Below are 15,254 nucleotides of genomic sequence, written 5' to 3' on the forward strand. Positions count from 1 at the left end.
TCGGTCGCCTCCCGTTTCGGATGCAGCGCTTCCGAACGGCGCAGCGCAAGGCCCCTTCCCGTTGCCACAGCAACTCCGGGAGCCCTCGGCAGCTCACCCCGCTCCGAAACGCCGCGCTCGGCCCCACGCTGGCTTGCGGGGGGAGGCGAGTCCCCAAAGCCGGGGTGGCCCGCGGAGCTGCTGCGGCCACGGGGAAACCGAGGCAGCGCCGCGCTGCCGAGGAGGCGCGAGGGGACCCAGGCGACGCCGGTCCGGCGAGCCAGGGCTAAAAATACCAGCCCGGAGCCCTGGCCGGGAGCCGTGCAGGTGCGAAGCGGCCAGCGGAGACGGACAGCTTCCCTGATGGGAGCTGACAGGGCTCCGGGGTCCGGCGCCACTTAATGAGCTGCGAAGATTTTATTTAAAGCAAGAAGCGGCTGCAGGCCTGGTGCGGCCAGGCTGCCTGCGAGAGGCTGCAGCGCTCGCCGGGGAGTGGAGATGCCCGCGGCACCGACCCCTGACCTGGACAAGGCGTTGGGACGTGCTTTGGCTGGGCCCCCCCAGCCCCTCCTGGGCTTGCCCAGAGCATCCCCTGCCCGTACGTGGCCGCGGCAGTGGGCACTCAGGCCCAAATCCTGCCCCAACCCACCCCAGACCTTTGGAAAGCTATCCGAGGGGCTGATACCTGTCGCCGTCCTCCTCCTCGGTTCCTGTGTCTCATCCCAGGTATCTCCCAGGGGATTTTCATCCCCCCGGAGCTGGAGCCCGGGCTGGGAAAGCGCCCCCATGTCACCAGACCATCCCGTCGGGAGATCCCGGTGAAAACCCGCCGTCCCACATCGCCGCAAGCAAAAGGAGCCCCACAGCTGACTTGCCCGGCATCGAAAGTCTCCGGGTTTCTCAGCCCCGCTCCTCTGGGGCGATGTGCAAAAAGCACCGAGTCACCACACTTTCGATTTGAAGAAACACTCATCCATGCCCTGGAGGAGCCAAGAACCGCTGCCACCGGCTCGGTGGCACGTGCCCCCACGGCGTGTCCCCACTGTGCCGCCCAGGATGTCGCCAACACGGCGACCCGGCCCCGGTGGCTGCATCTCAGAGACCTGCTGAGATCTGCATTAAGATCAGGAGACAACCCCCTTCTGCTGCTCACTTCAGCTAATGAATTTTGTTTCCCAATTTGGCTGATTAATTGTAGGTTCAAGGTCATTTTTGGGATGAAATGCACGCTCACATTAACACAATACACAGTTAAAATTCTCATTTTTTTTAATAACTTTGGTACTGAAGTATCTTCTTCTCCCCTGTCCTGGAGAGCCTTAACAACAGCCTGCCGCAGACTTGGCAAAGTCCCGGGGGAGCTGGGCTGCAGTGCAGCCGCCTGCGCGGGCAGCGGCTGAAGCAATTGGGGGGGGGGGTAATTAAGTGAGGCTGCTAATGAGACCTGGCCACAGTGGGGCACCCCCATGGCCAGGCCCGATGTCCCCCCCACCGGAGGGATGTCCTCCTCCTGCCTCCCTCCCTGGCCCTCCCAGCAGCTTCGGGGAGGAAGGCTGAACCCCACAGTTAGGTTTAGGGGAGAGTGTTTGGGAAGGTGGCTGCTGTCCACCAGCACTGAACAAGGAGACCTGGGAAAGGAACCCTGACCAGGACTGGGCAAATTGGGAAGGGGACGCGAAGCGAACTGAACAGCTCACACTCGGGTACAACAGGCCCTGGGCATGGTGGTCATACGGGCACCGTGATCCCATGGGCAATCCCATGCCCTGGGAACCATGATCCCATGAGCACCACGATTCCATGGGCATCGCAACGCCATGGGCACTGTGATCCCATGGACACCACAGTCCCATGCCTGGGACGTCACAATCCCATGGCCACTGCGACTCCATGGGCACTGCAATCTCATGGGCACCATGATCCCATACCCTGGGCACCACGAGCCCATGGGCACCACAGTCCCATGCCCTGGGCACCATGCTCCCAGCGGCACCGCAACCCCATGGGCACCACGATCCCAGGGAGACCATGATCCCATGCCCTGGGCACTGTGATCCCGGGGCACTGCGACCCCATGGGCACTGCAGTCTCATTGGCACCATGATCCCATGGGCACCATGATCCCGTACCCTGGGCACAGCAACCTGCACCATGATCCCATATGCTGATCCCAGGAGCACCTGGACTCCATGGTCACTATGTTCCCATGGGCACGGTGATCCCATGCCTTGGGCACGATGATCCCACGGGCACCGTGATCCCGTGTCCTCAGCACCACAATCCCCTGGGCACTGCAATCCCATGCCCTGGGCACCGTGATCGCAGGGGCACCATGATCCCAGGGGCACCCCGACCCCCTACCCAGGTCCTGCCCCACACTGCGCTGCACCGCCTGATCCATCCTGGCTGGACAGCCAGACCTCAGGCTTCCCAGGTCCTGTCCCAGGGGAGCAGAGCTTGGGGGGGCTCTGTGTGCCATCCCCCGGCGGGCGCAGGGACCCCAGACCGTGAGGCCCGGGCTGTGGGTGCGAGGAGTGAGCTGCAGGGTTGCGGAAAGCACACGCGTTGCAAATCGGCACTGGGAGCCATCACACAGCGTAACTGCCTTGAGCAGATCCCTCGGTTAGCAGCGAGCCGCCGGGGCTATATTTAGCCGCAGATTAAGCTGTTTTAAAGGTTACTATCCAACGAGACACGAGCTCGCCGCGGCGGCCATGAACCTGCCCAGGTAGGCAGCCGAACCCGACGGCACGCGAGGCCACGGCATCCCGCGGGGCTCGGCCCCGACTGCGGTTTGGGATCGTCCATGTGGCACAGCCTCGCGAGCCGGCCCAGGGGCTCTGGAGCGAGGAGGGGGCTGGGGGGAGTTTTGGGGGGGGGGAATGCTTTCACTTGGCCTCCAGGACACCTGGGTCCCGTTGGCAGCGCGGGGCAACCCGGCGTGGGGCGCTGCGGGTGCTGGTGCCGGGCCCGGCGCCCCTGGGCTGCCCGCCTGGGGCTGGGCCCGGGGGCGGCCGCGCCAGCGCCGGTCTGCAGGTGCCCTCCCGTGGCTGGCACGGGAACGGTGCGGGCGCCCGCCGCCACCGGCACCCCAGCACCCTTCCCTGCCAGCCCCGCGAAAGGGGCTGCCCCTATAGGGGGTGAGGTGGGGGGCCGGGGGGGCCCGGAGCCGGGGAGCACCCGCGACGTGAGAAAAGGGGTCACCGAGCACGGCCGCAGCCAAAAACACTGCCCACAGCCTGGGAAAAAATATAATCAGGGTTTTATGAGTGATTCAGAGGGTGAACGCTGAATACGTACAGCCCGCAGGTATCCTGCAAACCCCAGACATCCTATTGAACCGCACGGGATGGGTCCGCCTGGACGGGTCAAACGCTGCTGAGCCCCACGGTGTTCCCAGCACCCACAGATGCATCCCCAGGGCTTGCAGCAAGCGCGGCCATGGCAAAGCCCTGCCGACGTGGGGCTGAGCCCAGGAGCCCCCCAGCACAGCCCTGCCACCATAGGCCAAGCCCGGAAGCCCCATGGCACCCAGCCAGCGTGGGGCTGAGCCCCACAGCACCTGGTCAGTGTGGGACCAAGTCAGGGGGCACCATAGCACCCAAAAGGGTGCTGGTGTGAGCCCTGGGGAGAGTGCCCCACAGCACCCAGCCTTGTCCCAGCCTCCATCCCATTGGGTCAGTGCCCCACAGCACCCAGCCTTGTCCCAGCCTCCATCCCACTGGGTCAGTGCCCCACAGCACCCAGCCTTGTCCCAGCCTCCATCCCATCGGGTCAGTGCCCCACAGCACCCAGCTGAGTCCTGGCCTTCATCTCATCGGGTCAGTGCCCCACAGCACCCAGCTGTGTCCCGGCCTCCATCCCATCAGGAGAGTGCCCCACAGCACCCAGCTGTGTCCTGACATCCATCCCATCAGGAGAGCGCCCCACAACACCAGCTGTGTTCTGGTGTCCATCCCACTGGGAGAGCACCCCACACTGGCAGTCCAGGAGCCCCACGGCACGGAGCACTCCCCTTAGCACACAGCCATGTCCTCTTCTTCCTCCTCCTCCTCCTCTTCCTCTTCATCATCATCCTCATCGCCACTGGCGGCCAGCTGGCCCTGGTCAGAAGCCATTGGTGGGAAGGGAGGGCCACGCTCCAGGTTGACGTAGGTAACAGCCAGGTTGACGTAGTGCTCGCCCTCGAGGGAGGCCAGGATGCCCTCCAGCTCGCTCACCAGGATGGAGAAGGACGGTCTCTCCTCGGGAGCGGGGGCCCAGCAGCTCAGCATCACCGCATACCTGCCCCGACATCCCCGTCAGCACCAGCAGGCGCCCCTCACCAGCCCCACGTCCAGACACCAGGGCCCCCCACCGCCCTCCCCGGGATGCCCAGCTGGCGCCACTCACAGCGAGTCGGGGCAGTACTCGGGCTGCGGCAGACGTCTCCCGCGCAGCAGGTAGCGGGTGATGTCGTAGGGGTCCACCTCGGGGTACGGCGATGCCCCCCGCGTCAGCAGCTCCCACATGAGCACCCCGAAGGACCACTGGGAAGCAGAGAGTGAGGGGCAGGCTGGCACAGCCCCACGTGCCGGGGGTCCCCAGCCCTGGTGGCACGGCCATGCCGGGGCCCTGGCGGGGGTAGGAGGCAGGGGGCATGCCTACCACATCCGACTTGGTGGTGAACTTCTGGGTTTGCAGGCTCTCCAGGGCCATCCACTTGACGGGCAGCTTGGCGTGCCGGTGCCGCCGGATGCTGTAGTACTCCTTGTCGAACACGTCCCGCGCCAGCCCAAAGTCGGCCACCTTCACTGTGAATGTCTCATCCAGCCTGTGGAGCAGAGTCCAGCTCAGGGGGGACCCACTGGCTGGGACAGGGGTGAGACGAGGCTCTGTGGGGCCGGGTCACATGCCCGGGCTGGGGTGAACCCGCGAGCGGAGGGGTCTGCGGAGTGCTGGTCGCACTCACATGCAGTTCCTGGCAGCCAGGTCCCTGTGCACGAACTTCTTCTGGGCCAGGTACTCCATGCCCAGGGCAACCTGCAGCCCGAAGCCGATGAGGTCCTTCACCGTGGGGCTCTGCAGGATGGGAAGGGGGCAGGGGTGTTTAGTGGGGCGAGGTCCTGGCGCGGTCGCTGTCCCTGTGTCACCTGCACCCAGCCTACGCCCTCGGGGTGCCCTAGCCCCCCCGCAGCCCTGGGCCGTGCTCCACCAGCAGTGCCTGCTGCCAGTGGGGCGGGCAAGGGCAAGAGACAACAGCACCCTCGGGAGCCCTACCCGTTCCTCGGCGCGGATGAAGTGCCGCAGGTCACCATGGCGCATGTAGGGCAGCACGACAAGGGGCAGCCCCTGGCGAGGCAGGCAGACCCCGATGAGCGAGAGAACTTGGGGGTGGTGGAAGCTCTTCATGAGGATGCCCTCGCGCAGGAACTCCTCCACCTCCTCCACGTCTGTGATGCCTGGGAAGGGGTGAAGCCATGGGGCACCACGTTTTGGGCCGGCCGCCTTTCGGGCAGGCAGCCCAGGAGGAACCGGAGGAGCTGGGGAGAGGCGCTACTCACGGTTCAGGGACTTGATAGCGCAGTGAACCGCTCCAAGCAGCGGGTCCATATACGTGCCATGGTACACGCTGCCAAAGTGCCCTGTGGGACACACCTGGGGTGGGACAACAGATATCCAAGGCGGGGTGCAAGGCGGCAGCCTGGCTGTGCCAAACTGCCCGGGGCTCCCCTGGTGCAGGGGACTCACCTTTGCCGATGATCTGGTGCCGGTGAGTGACGAGCCGGTCCTCGGGGATGAGGATGTCCTTCACCTCCTCCAGCAGCTCCGGCTGCAGGTCCTCGAGGCAGCAGGACGTGGCCCTGAGCAGGGGCACGGGGGAGCCGCTACCTGTGGCGCCAGCGCCGGCAAACCACGCACGGGGGCCAGGCCGGCCAGGACTGACGGCTGCGGGCACCACTGCCGGGACAGGCAGAGGCACCGTCAGAGCCAGGGCTGCCACGGCTGGCTGTGCCGGGCTGGCCCGGCCGCTCTGCCCTCCCTGCCACCCGCCAGGCCCCGCTTACCCAGCACCTCCCTGTAGTCGACGCCAGGGCGCTGGGTGGTGCTGGGAGGCTCCGACCTGCCTGGATTCACCAGCAGCTCCAGGTTCTCCGTCCCTGTGGACATGAGCACAGGGCCCCGCAGGCCGGTCGCACTCCAGCAGCACCCCGGAGCGGGAGACCAGCGCCGGGGGAAGCAGGGCCAGCGGGCACTCACCTCTCTTCTTCCTCCACTTCCATTTCAGCAGCGCAAACACCAGGACGACAAAGGCCAGGAAGGTGATGCCGGTGCCCAGGGCAACGCTGGCCACCAGGTCCAGCGAGGAGGTGGCAAGCACCAAGCCCAGGTCCTTGCAGGCACCGTTGACGCAGATCTGGAGGGAGCGGGGGGCTCAGCAGGCCATGGGGCCACCCTGGGGGAGCCTGGTAGGGCATCGTGCCTGCTCGGCACCTACCTGCACGGGAGCCCCGTCCGGGGGCAGACGCAGCTCCCTGGGCAGCCGGCAGGTCACCTCGTTCTTCAGCACGTTGGGGTGGCAGTCCCGGCCCCCCACTGTCATGGTGATGTTCATGCAGGTGGCCAGGGCGTCCAGCCCAAATTGCTGCCCGGACAAACTCCCCTTACCGAGAGGTCCCCGGACAGGGGCCGGTGGCTCTGCTCGACCCCATCCCCTTCTCTCACCCCCTCAGCTCTCCAGATGGTCCTGGCGCAGACAGCCCATGCCCACCCATGCCCTGCCCTTCTACATACATGGATCTCGATCTCATCGTCGCCAGGTTTGAGGTGGTACCGCCTGTCCTCATGCTCAAAAGGGAAGATCTCGGGCCGGGGGTAGTAGCGGAGGCGGAAGAGCCAGCGGTCAGCAGCGCCGTCCAGCAGCACGCTCAGGTTCCCGGCGGCTGTCTCCACCTTGTTCTCGAAGGGGAAGGCCGGGCTCTGGCACAGCAGCTGGTCGGGCACCCGGGGGCCCTGGCACGCCTGCAGGCAAGAGGGTGCTGCCACTGCCAGAGGGCCCAGGGCTGCCGGGAGCCACGGCCGTCGTGGGCAGGGGGTGGCACGGGACGGCCTCTTGCCTCTTGTCCCCCGGGGCTGCCCCAGCACTTACCTGGGTTTCGGTCTTCACACCACTGGCCTCAAAGCGGATCTTGGCTTGATACACGGAGTCCAGGTGGGTCCCAAAGAGGGTGAGCGTGGAGCCCCTGCAGGAGGGCAGCGGTCAGGGCCCCGGGGTGCACAGTGCCAGGGCGGGAGCCGGGCACGCTGTGCCGGGCACCTCACACGGTCACCACCCCTGCGTGATGGGGGCCAGGGGTGTCCCCGGGGAAGGGTGCCCACACACTCACTCGTAGCTGCAGTTGGGGGTGATGCCCAAAATGAAGGGGTCAGGACGATACTGGAAGGGCTCCGGGGCCGGGAACTGCTTCCCGTCGATCCACAGGGCCACGGAGGCCATGCCGAGGCCGCTGGCAGTGGGAGCGATGCAGCGAATCGCCCCGTCTCCCTGGCTGGGGACACAGCAGCGGTGGCTGGGGGCAGAGTGGCACCGGCACAGGGGTCCCCGGGCCCCTTCCTCGCAGCAGGCTGGGCAGCACGCTGCCTCCCGGCCAGGACAGGGACGCCCGGGCATACCTGGGCTGCCCGGCCAGGGGGCACTCGGAGTCATTGAGCGTCACCCGCCAGCTGCTCCCCGCTGTGAGGTTGCTGCCGCGGACAGTGATCTCGGTGCCGCCGCTGCGTGGGCCGAACGGGGGGCGGACGGAGCTCACGTTGGGCACCTGGGCAGAGAGGCGGCTGGTGGCGGCGGGCGGGCGGGCAGCCCCGCACAGCCTGGGCGTCCCCGCCGCCAGCGGCGCAGGGCCCTACCACGAAGACGAAGCCGCTGAGGTCGGAGGAGCCGTTGACCCGGAAGCCCGCAGGCCCCGTGGTCTCGTTGATGCTGAGCACCACGTCGGCCGGCCCCGCCGCCTGCACGCCGCCCGGTTCCAGCTCGCACACCAGCACGTCCACGAAGTCCTTGCGGCGCAACGTGGGCAGCGACCTGCAGGCAGGGGGTCGGGTCAGCGCGTCTGGGGCACCCGCAGAGCCACCCGCGCTCCTCCTCTCCAGGCTGCCCTCCAGGGCGTCTGGAGTGGCCCTGTCCCCATACCCATTCCCAAAGTGGATGGCCCGCATCCCCTGCCACCCCAAGTCCCCCTTGCCGTGGGATGGAGGCACAGGGATGACAGTCCCGGCCCCTTTCCTGCTCCCATCCCGCCCAAGCACGTCACAGCTATGTCCCACCTGTGGCTCCTGGTCTCGTCGGGCAGCATGGTGCACACCTGCTGCCCCACCGTCACCTGGTAGGTGCTGGTGGGGCCCGTAGGGGCGTCCGGGTCCAGGCGGGAACGGAAGGTCATGCCACAGAGCGTCAGCCGGGTCCGGCCGCCCAGCGGGGCGCTCCTGGGGTGGAACTGCGGGAGAGGCGGACGCGTCGCATCGGGCGCCCCGCGCAGCCCGGGCTGCCTGCCAGCAGCAAAACCAGGGCTGCGGCACCCGAGGAAGGGCAGAGCCAGCTCGGGCCGGCCAAGGGGGACCTAATTGCAGCTACAATTGCTTAAAGGGCAGCTGCGAAGACGATGGAGCCAAACTCTTCCCAGCACTGACGGGAGCAGCCTGTGATGGAGCCAAACCCTTCCCTTCCCAGCAGAGCAAGAGGCCACGGGCCAGGCTGGAGCCGGGTCAGGCTCCTTCCTCGGGATGGCACAAGGACGCGTCCCCAGGAGGGGGGTCTCCAGCCACAGCGAAGCCACAGACGTGGCACTGGTCCTGCTCTGAGTGGGACGCTCAACCACACACGCCGGGGTCCCTCCCCATCACCTAGGACCCCCTAGAGCAGGGAGCATGGCCCGCTGGGCTGGATTCACTATCACAGGGGGCCGGGGGGCCGGTGCAGACCTACATCAGTGAGGACAGGTGAGCAGTAGTCCTGGATCCAGTGGCCCTTGCACTCCTCGCGGCGCGTGCACGTGCCCCCGCACCAGCCGCAGCCCATGAACCGCTCAGCGTGCAGGCAGCGCTGGCACGTGGAGAAGTGGCGGCAGCCTGGGCCGGTGACGTTCACGCGCCACACCTGGGGGACAGAGAGCAGAGCAGAGCAGGAGCGTGTGCAGCCAAGCAGCAGCACCGAGGCAAAGGCCTGGCACCCGGCGGCCCCTCTCACCTTGCTGCCGCTGGCAAAGAGCAGCGAGTGCCCCTGCAGCCCCACGGCGCGCTGCACCGGCTGCGGCTCGCCTAGGGAGAAGTTGGCCAAGGTGATCACGAAGGAGCTGGACCGCTGGAGCACCATCTGCGGAGGGGACAGAGCACGGCGCTGAGCACCAAGCTGGGCCTGATGCCAACAGGGTGCTGGGCTCAGGTCAATATGGGCCCAACGCCTGGCGGTACGCCCAGCCGGGCGCCGGCAGTGTGCAGGGGAGGCTACCTGGAAGATGCGCCCCTCCGCCGTGCCCAAGTGGGCCACGGTGACGTCCCCGAGGGCGGTGACAAAGATGGAGGTGAGGAGGACGCCCACCAGGCGCCCGTTGAAGAGGTCCACCTTGTGGGAGGTGGCGGGGACGAGGGTGGGCTGGTCCCAGCAGCTGGTGTTCACCACGGGCGCCGAGAGGTCCACCTGCGGCCAAGCGCAGAGATGCCTCGAAGCTGGCCCCGCGTGCCCACCCATGCCGCCCAGGTTCCCGCAGGGTGCAAAGCGCGGCGGGGGACGATGCTTGCCAACTCCTGGAAGTGAGGCCGAAGCAAAGGCGGCTGTGAGCGAGCTGTTTTGAGGCCGTCCCGCAACGTTGCCCGAGCTCCCGGGGAGCAGGGAGGATGCCTGAGCGCCGCCTTGGGGCTGGTTCCTCCCTGGGCTGAGCCGGCAGAGGGGCAGGCAGGTGCTTGTTCACCTGAACCCCAGCTCCCTCCAGGGCTCAAAAAGCAGCTGGGGATTTGGGGGGGACCAAAGTGCCGGTGGGCCCTTGCTGCCAGAGCCCGATCTCTAGCTGCCCACCTCCTGCCCTGCCAGCCCGGCATCCTGGGAGCAGCGCGGCATCCGCTGGTGGGTCCTGCCTTCCCCTCCGCATCGGGACATGATTATCAGCGATGCCACTGCCGGCCCCGGGGACCAATCCCCCCCGGTGGCGCAGCTGGCAAGGGGGCTGCCGTGCCCTCTGCCCACGCTGGCAGGGAACAGGCTGGGGGCCTGGGCAGCGGCCACCCCCAGGGCGAGCCTTCCCCATCCGCAGGGGCTCAGAGAGCTGCCAGGACCAAAGGAGACGGCCAGGCCCATCTGTGGCCCCACTGCTGGATCCCCCCGTCCCCAGCACTTGGGGGCTGGGGGAACTTGGGGTCCCCTTGTGGGATCCCCGTGGGAGCAGCCCGGCAGTGACTCAGAGCGGCGGTGAGCTGTCTGCGGTGCAAGCTCTGCCCTGCGCCGCCGGGAAAAGGAGGGGATCTGGCTGCGCCCTGCCCTGCTCCCTGCTGCTTCTCGTCGCTGTGGCGGAGGCCAGCAAGCCGGGGCAGCCCCCAGCGCCGGGAGCCCCACGCCTGCCCGGGCACGGCCGCCCCTCTGCCGGCTCCGCTCCGCTCCGCTCCGGCGCCCGACCAGGGAGAGGTGGAAGTGGCTCACCTGCGGGTCAGCCACGGAGCCCAGGCGGGGCAGGGAAGCGCCGGGACCGGCCGAGACGAGCCCGGGGCTGCAGCCGTGCCAGCTGCCGTCCACGAGGGACCGAGGGTGCCGGCCACGGGGCTCCCGCCCACGGCGCTGCCACCGGCCCAGACGAGAAACCCCGGTGACTCATCGCGCTTCCGCCTGCGGTTTCTCTGCCGAGATGGAGCCGCGGCCCGGGGGACGGGCGGGCGGAAAGGCTGGGCACCCCGGGCCGCCCTCGCACGCCCAGCCCGGCCCTCGGGGCAGCCGTGAGAGCGGCGCAGGGGGATCCGAGGCCACGGTGAGGCCCGGCGCTTCGCTGGCGGTGGCACCACAGGAGGCCGGTGGTGCTCCGTGAGGCTGCTCCATGGCCCAATCCCCCCCGCGGCCCCACTCGCGCATAAACAAGCTCAAGAGGGTGGCCATAAACAAGGGCAGGGACGCGCGCCGGGGGGGCCCTTGGAGTGGGGGCAAGCAAGAGGGAGAGGGAGGGCGGCTGGGGCTGGCCCTGCTCCCGCCAGGGCCCCGGGGACAGCCGCTCGGGTCACGGGGCGTCCCGGTGGCGTCACCCTCCTCGGACGGGCACGCTCATCCGCCACCACGGCCCCGGCAGCAAGCCGAGGCCTCGCGCCGCTGGGACGCCCGGGCCGGATCCGAGCACCGGGCCCAGCTCGCCGCCCACGCCAAACGTCCCCAGACGGGTCTGGGGGACCCCCAGCGAGGAGCTCGGCGTCTGCCGGTGGGGCAGCTCAGTCGGGGACCTCGGCCCAGCACCTGCAAACCGCCCTGCCTGCTTTAAGCCATGGGAAATGCCGGGCGCCGGGATTCCCCCGAACGCAGCCCCGCTCGCAAAGCGGCAGGGAAACGGGTTAATCAGTGTCCTGCGGAGCTCGATCTGCCAGGAACCACAGCGTCATCAGAGCAGCCCGAGAGGCAAGCAGAGCAGGGAGACTTTTGCACCCTGGGGCTGGCAGGAGGCCAAGCGGAGCCAGCGCCGGTTTATCGCCGAGGCGTAGGTGTGCTGGCGTGCCAGGAACGGCCGCGCTTCTGCCCTTCCCCAGACCGGAGGAAACAGCAGCCCTGATCTGAGCAACACGGCCCTCCCCAGGCCGCGGAGCGCGGCGAGATCGCGGCGATAACAGGCCGCGGCGCAGGGCCACCCACTACCTGGCTCGCCGGCACGGCCAAGCGACAGGGAGAGGTGAGCCTGGGGAAAACGCAACGTCTCCTGCGATAAAGCAGCCGGGAAGGTTCACGGCGTTGACTCACAACAGTTGGCGCTTCTGCAACATTCCCTGGCTTTCCCTCGGCCCAACCCAGCGCTCGGAGCCACCCAGTTTTACAAGCATTTCCCGGGACCCCGGGCTGCACCCATCCGCTTTCCGCCTGCGAACAACGCAGCGCAGTTGCCCGGCTCCCAGGTTTTAAGGGTAGGTCCTCATCTGGGCCACCTACCACCATTTTAAGAGTAGGTCCTCATCGGGGCCACCTACCACCGTTTTAAGAGTAGGTCCTCATCGGGGCCACCTACCACCCCTGACCTCAGCTGGACAAGGCCAGCAAAGCTCACAGCACCGCAACGTCATGGAGGCAAGACACGACTGCGAGTCCACAGGCCGATGAGACACCAAGACACAAGGGCCAGAGCCCCATCCGTCCCCACTTGCTCCCTAAAGCAGTGACCATGACGTCCGGCAACAGGGACGCAGACTAAGGTGGCCTGGACATGCCCTACCTCTCCTTCAGGCTTGGATGCAAAGGACCTTCCAGTGCCGTCCAGCCTTTTAGCAATGCTGCTTTAAATTAAACATCCCTACCCATTTCCAAAGGTCGTTTCATTAAATTTAGCCAGATTTCCTCCTTCTGGAGGGTAAAAACCAAACCAACCACCCCCCGGATCAAACTGAAGCCCACTCAGACCCAAAATGCCACCCGTCCTCCACCCTTTCCCCCTGCCTCCCGCACCCGGCACAAGGGCAGATCCTGAAGTCGGCCCGGCCCCGAGGGAGGACAGAGGGACTCACGTTGTGTGGGCAGTACTCCACAGGCTGGTAGAAGTTGAGTCCCCGCAGCAGCGGCTGCCCGTTGATCCCGCAGCACTTGTCCATGCCGTCCTCGATGGCCTGGTTGAGGAGGCGGAGGGGGAAGGCACACACGGCCGAGTACTCGCGCGGCGCCCTGCTCTCCGCCTGACTCTCCGCGAAGGCCCCGAAGAGCACCAGCTCCGTGGCGTTGATGCTGAGGTCGTGGGCCAGCCGGGCGCCAGGCCGGGCGGCGTGGGCCGCTTGTAGGACATTGTAGGCCACGTCGCGCTCGGCGCCCGCCTCAGTGCTCTGCCGCCGCCGCCGCCGCTTCGACTCGTAGCGGCAGTCCAGGATGAGCTCGCGGTAGCGGCGCAGGTCGTGCTCCTGGGTGCTGAGGCGGGCCAGCCGCGTGTGGTACCCGCCGGCGCGGGGGTGCTCCTGCTGCACCGTCAGGAAGTACACGTAGTCGCCGTCGCTGAAGGAGTGCACGTAACGGATGGGGTAGCTGTCGCGGTAGGGCGGCAGCACCGTCAGCCAGTGGTAGCTGTCCGAGAAGCCGTCCAAGGTGCCCTTCAGCCTGCGGATGGACACCGACCGGGGGCTGTACCGCGCCGCGATGCTGCTGTTGACGGTGGAGGCGAGGTAGAAGAAAGAGGCGTAGCGGTCGGCCACCACGGTGGCGCTGGTCCCCAGGGGGCTGGCCACGCAGTCCGGGCAGGCCGCGGGGCCGTTGCCCGTGGCGGAGTACAGGCAGCGCGTGGCCACGATGGCCACCTCCCCGTCACGCACCTCCAGCTCGTGCTGGTAGCACAGGCCGCGCTGGGACGTGCCGCAGCTGTAGAGCCACGGCTCGAGGGGGTCCAGCAGCAGGAGCACGTTGTCGGTGTCCGCGGGGCTCGCGGCGTCCCCCGCGGCCGGGCACAGGCTGCAGATCTCGCAGCGGGCGCTGCCCACGGGGCCGGTGACGAGGACGGAGCGGACGCGCAGCTCAGGGCTGGCCACCAGGATCCCGTTGCGGACGGCCACGAAGACGGCGGCCGCCCCGGAGGGGTCGGCGAAGACAGCGACGTTCTGCACGGGGCTGCCGGCGTCGAGGCCCGGCAGCGGGTAGGCGACGGAGAAGTTCCTGGTGGCGCTGAAGGGGATGCGGGGGCACTGCCAGGCGCCGGCGGGCAGCGGGGCCAGGGCGAGCGCGAGGAAGAGGCACGCGCCGGGCGACAGTCCCATGATACAGAGCACCTCCAGCCAGCCCGGGGTTATCGCTGGCGCTCGGCACCGAGCGGGTCCGGGACGCCCGGCGGACAGGTCACCATCGTACCTGCCGAAATAACGGCGAGAGTTTATCCTCCGCGGTCAGGCGAGCACGGGGCACGGAGGGAGCCGTGCCCGGAGGTCAGGGCCGGGCGCCGGCGGGGGAGGCAGCCACCAGCGCTGCGCTGCGCATGCGGGCACCGTCCGCTGGCCCCGCTGGGCTCAGCACCGCCTTGGCGTGCCCCCACATGGGGTGCCCCCTCGAGGGGGGCCGCACCGAACCTCTTCCCAAACGCCGCGAGCAGGGGGAAGAGCTAAACCACCAGGGCCTGCGGAGGGGGGACAAACGCTGCCTGCTGCCACCTTGGGAACGGGGACAGGGACCCCGACGGCCTCGCAGGGACTGGGCTGGGGATCCTGCCAGCTCCCCAGGGACCCTCACCAGCCCTCCGGGGCCCGCAGTGGGGTGAGGATCCCCGACGGCCCCCCGTCTCAGGCCCCGGCCACTCTCGGTGCCTCCGCCTGCTTCCCCCTCCCCGCGGGCTGCACCGTCCCGGGACGCACCGCAACGGGCTGGACCGAGCCGAGCCGAGCCGGGCCGGGCCGAGCCGAGCCGAGCCGAGCCGAGCCGGGCTGTCCCGAGTCGGGCTGTTCCGAACTGATCCGATCCGATCCGTCCCGAGCTGAGCGGAGCCGAGCCGAGCCGAGCTGTCCCGAACCGATCCGATCCGTCCCGAACCGATCCGATCCGTCCCGAGCGGAGCCGAGCCGCGGTGGCCGGGAAGCGGGCGCCCACCTAAGGCGCTGCGCACGGCGGGGCCGGGCCGCTCCGCTCCGCTCCGCTCCGGGCCGCTCCGGGCCGCTCCGGCGAGGGGCGGGAGCGGAGCCGCGGCCAGGGCCGGGGCCGGGGCGGAGCGGGGCGGGCCGGGCCCGGCCCCTCCGCCGGGGCGCGGCTGCCCGAGGGCCGCGGGTGCTCTGCGGGGACGGGGCGACCCCCGAGGGCCGCGCTGCCCGGAGAGTGCCCGCCGTGCCCAGGAGGGCCGTGGGGTGCTCGGTGCCCCGGAGGGACGCGGACACTCGGGAGGGACACGGGGTGCCCTGGAGGGACACGGGGTGCTCCTGACCCGGAGGGGCAGGTGAGACACGGGGCGCCGAGTGCCTGGAGGACCCTGGGGTCGAGGCCCCGCCGGCGCGCTGCGCCCTGCAGCCTGCCACCACCGTCGATGTGTCCCCGCGAGCCGGTGCCAGGCTCCTCGCAGCCCAGCAGCTCCCGGCAGTGCCGGCGCAGGGACTCAGGCGTGTGGGCACCTTAC

General features: G+C 68.5%; 1 protein-coding gene across 3 annotated transcripts; it reads right to left on the reverse strand.

Moving 5' to 3' along the window:
- Positions 1–3,224: 3,224 nt before the first annotated feature.
- On the reverse strand, positions 3,225–14,844 carry MST1R (macrophage stimulating 1 receptor). Of its 3 annotated transcripts, none has more exons than XM_026106640.2 (21): positions 14,506–14,844; positions 12,691–14,008; positions 9,464–9,652; positions 9,203–9,328; positions 8,942–9,112; positions 8,284–8,453; positions 7,867–8,041; positions 7,633–7,778; positions 7,347–7,508; positions 7,109–7,202; positions 6,754–6,981; positions 6,458–6,604; positions 6,220–6,376; positions 6,027–6,119; positions 5,710–5,919; positions 5,523–5,603; positions 5,239–5,420; positions 4,931–5,040; positions 4,627–4,792; positions 4,372–4,508; positions 3,225–4,263 (listed from the first exon to the last, which is right to left on the reverse strand). In XM_026106640.2, the coding sequence occupies exons 2-21, from the start codon at positions 13,915–13,917 to the stop codon at positions 3,996–3,998; spliced, it is 4,239 nt and encodes a 1,412-aa protein (XP_025962425.2). In that variant the 5' UTR covers positions 13,918–14,008; positions 14,506–14,844; the 3' UTR covers positions 3,225–3,995. The 3 variants fall into 3 exon arrangements, with proteins under 3 accessions (XP_025962425.2, XP_025962424.2, XP_064374687.1); XM_026106639.2 differs by having other exon boundaries at positions 7,347–7,529; XM_064518617.1 differs by lacking the exons at positions 3,225–4,263; positions 4,372–4,508; positions 4,627–4,792 and having other exon boundaries at positions 5,523–5,616; positions 7,347–7,529.
- Between the last annotated feature and the right edge of the window lie 410 nt (positions 14,845–15,254).

Source organism: Dromaius novaehollandiae, chromosome 12 (assembly GCF_036370855.1).
Source record: "Dromaius novaehollandiae isolate bDroNov1 chromosome 12, bDroNov1.hap1, whole genome shotgun sequence".
Classification (NCBI taxonomy): domain Eukaryota; kingdom Metazoa; phylum Chordata; class Aves; order Casuariiformes; family Dromaiidae; genus Dromaius; species Dromaius novaehollandiae.